Raw genomic sequence first — 2,500 nt, 5'->3', positions numbered from 1 at the left:
TTGGAATTGTTCAATGACATTTTCAATATGCTGATACGAGTATAAGAGTATGGTGCCGTGAAACATTGGTATCGACTTCACGTGACACAGCGCGGGTCGGATTAGATTCCAACCGGTGACTGTGACATGTGTTGGCAAACAAACAGGGCAAAGGTGACGTAATATCAGTTATATAATGAGTAAGGTGAAGTTCATACTGAACTGACAAATGTGTAAAATAATCACTAACAAAAATATTCTGTGTGATGGAAATAAAATTTTATATATGTAAACATGTATGCATGTACGTATGTACGTATATATGGATGGATGTATATTCATGTATGCATGTATGTATTTGTGTATGTACGTATACATGTCCATATCCATGAATGTATGTACGTACGTATGTGTCCATGCATGTATGTAATGTGTTTATGTATATATGTATGTATGTATGAATGCATATGTGACTGTTCCTACACTTAAAATCTCGTAGGCTTTTTGTCATGCTGCTTTGATACCTAACCAAATATTTTTATAATAACATAATAAGCTTTTAAAAACTGTAAGATTAAATTTCTTGAACTATAGATCAAAAACACTTCATACATAGAGCGCGAGAGAGACAGAGAAAGAAAGAGAGAGCGGGAGAGAGAGAAAGAGAGGTTCTTGCCTGCAAAGGATGAAAGGGAACAAGATTGTTCGCCAGACGCTTCTGGGGAAACTGTGATGTGTGTTCTTCTTCAGCGTCTTCGTGGTCGTTCCCTGTGGGGGAGAGGGAGCATTGAAGCGTTGATCTTGAATTACAGTTACAGAAGATTACAGTGAAAGCTGACAGGAGACCTTTTGGTTCGTGATGAACCCCCACACGGAGTAATACATGAATAGATAAATAGACAACAAATCAAATGGATGAATAGGTAATTGAATAAATAAATAAATAAACAAATGAATAGATAAATGAATAGATAAACAGATAAATATATAAGAAGATATATTGTAAATATAATAGGATTGAAAGGTTAAATAGGTTTTATTTTTTGTGATCTCGGGGTGTTTCTACACTATACCCTTACTACTACCTCCTTGCTTGCCAAGAACGTTATGACGTCATCAACATCGTGGCGACACCATTTATGTAGTTCATTGTGTTGAATCCTGTACGATTTCATTCAGTTATGGAGGTGACCCACTGGTCTACTTATGTACCGTTGATGCCTATGAGTGGGTTTATTGTCTTGTTTTTACAATTGGAAATAGAGTACATATGGTATACCTGGTTTCAGAGTGTTTTCTTATATCGTAGAAGTCAAAATTCTTGTTTTTGTTGTTTCTCTGGCGTAGAGATGTGATCATCTTTCCATATTTTCTGTGCCCAGTTTATTACCTTCTTAAGAACCTCTCTTACTCACCTCATCCAGGCGGTCCAGGAGGGAATCGATATCCGCCCTTGTGGGAGGCAGGACCCCGTTCCAGCGGGAGGCTCTCTGCAGTGTCTTCAGAACCCGCTTCTCTTTACCCTTGACCATCAGCCATCGAGGCGACTCGTCCAAGAACCTGAAGAAGACATCGATGTTAGACTTCGATTTGCACGAATTTTAAACTGGAGGAGGAGTAGGAGAAGGAGGAGGAAGAGGAACTAATCAAGGGTGACTGTGCGTGGATGTCCAGAAGGACACACGTCGAGAAGTATAAGCTAAACGCGTATGAGCGTATGAACGTCTGTGTGTATTCACGTGTATCGTAACGTTTCGTCCTACGACTTGTCTATTCTATCTACCGCCATGCGGATTTTTTCAGCTGAGGGCGCTAAAAGAGTTGAACAGAGTCAAGGACAAGTGGAGACTCACCACAGCGTAGGTAAGAAGACAAGACTTGGCACCGAGATGGCCAACTGAAGCCAGCGCCAGTCACGGATGAGATAGCCGAGGACGCCACAAGCAACGGTGCCCAGAGCCCATGGGAGGCCGATCGTAATCCCCACGATGGCACGGAGCCGTGGCTCGCACACCTCTAGGGCTGTAGATCATGTCGTAATGTTCACTGGATGTGCACAGATAATACGTAAAAAGCAATAAAAGAGAGAGAGAGAGAGAGAAAATGTCTCACTCCTGCTTGTCTGCCTTTCTCCAAGGTGAGCGTTTACTTACCTAGACTGTATCCGGAGTGAAGGAGAACCGGATGGGCCAAACCCACGGCGAACCGCGCCGCAAGGATGGACGAGAAGGACGGGAGCCAAACGGCCACGAGGCTGAAGAAGGAAAAGATCACCGCGCCCACGACCAGGACCGTCTTCCGACCATAGCTACAAAAAGAGAGAGTCGAAGCTTCGATGTTTGGGCGGCGAGTATCTCTCCTGCCTGTTGCTTAGAAATTATTGTGTGCTTGTGCGTGCGTGCGTGCGTGTGTATATAATACTTTCAAGTTGATAAAAACCTAAACCACTTCCTAAGTGAGGACATACCATCACGACCACCTGTGCCCCTTGCAAACAGTGCCGTACTACTCGGAAGCCACA

General features: G+C 43.0%; 1 protein-coding gene across 1 annotated transcript in view; it reads right to left on the bottom strand.

The window, feature by feature from the left end:
- Positions 1-2,500, bottom strand: part of LOC143035587 (uncharacterized) — a 77,247-nt gene that overhangs the window by 58,435 nt on the left and 16,312 nt on the right. The window contains exons 6-9 of the mRNA XM_076202454.1: positions 2,133-2,287; positions 1,833-2,001; positions 1,395-1,539; positions 656-747 (exon numbers count right to left, since the gene is read on the bottom strand). Coding sequence (XP_076058569.1) covers positions 656-747; positions 1,395-1,539; positions 1,833-2,001; positions 2,133-2,287 — 561 coding nt within the window. The remainder of the gene's footprint in view (positions 1-655; positions 748-1,394; positions 1,540-1,832; positions 2,002-2,132; positions 2,288-2,500) is intronic.

Source organism: Oratosquilla oratoria, chromosome 19 (assembly GCF_046742065.1).
Source record: "Oratosquilla oratoria isolate Oo_2021 chromosome 19, ASM4674206v1, whole genome shotgun sequence".
Lineage (NCBI taxonomy): Eukaryota > Metazoa > Arthropoda > Malacostraca > Stomatopoda > Squillidae > Oratosquilla > Oratosquilla oratoria.
This window is presented reverse-complemented; position numbering and strand designations above follow the sequence as displayed.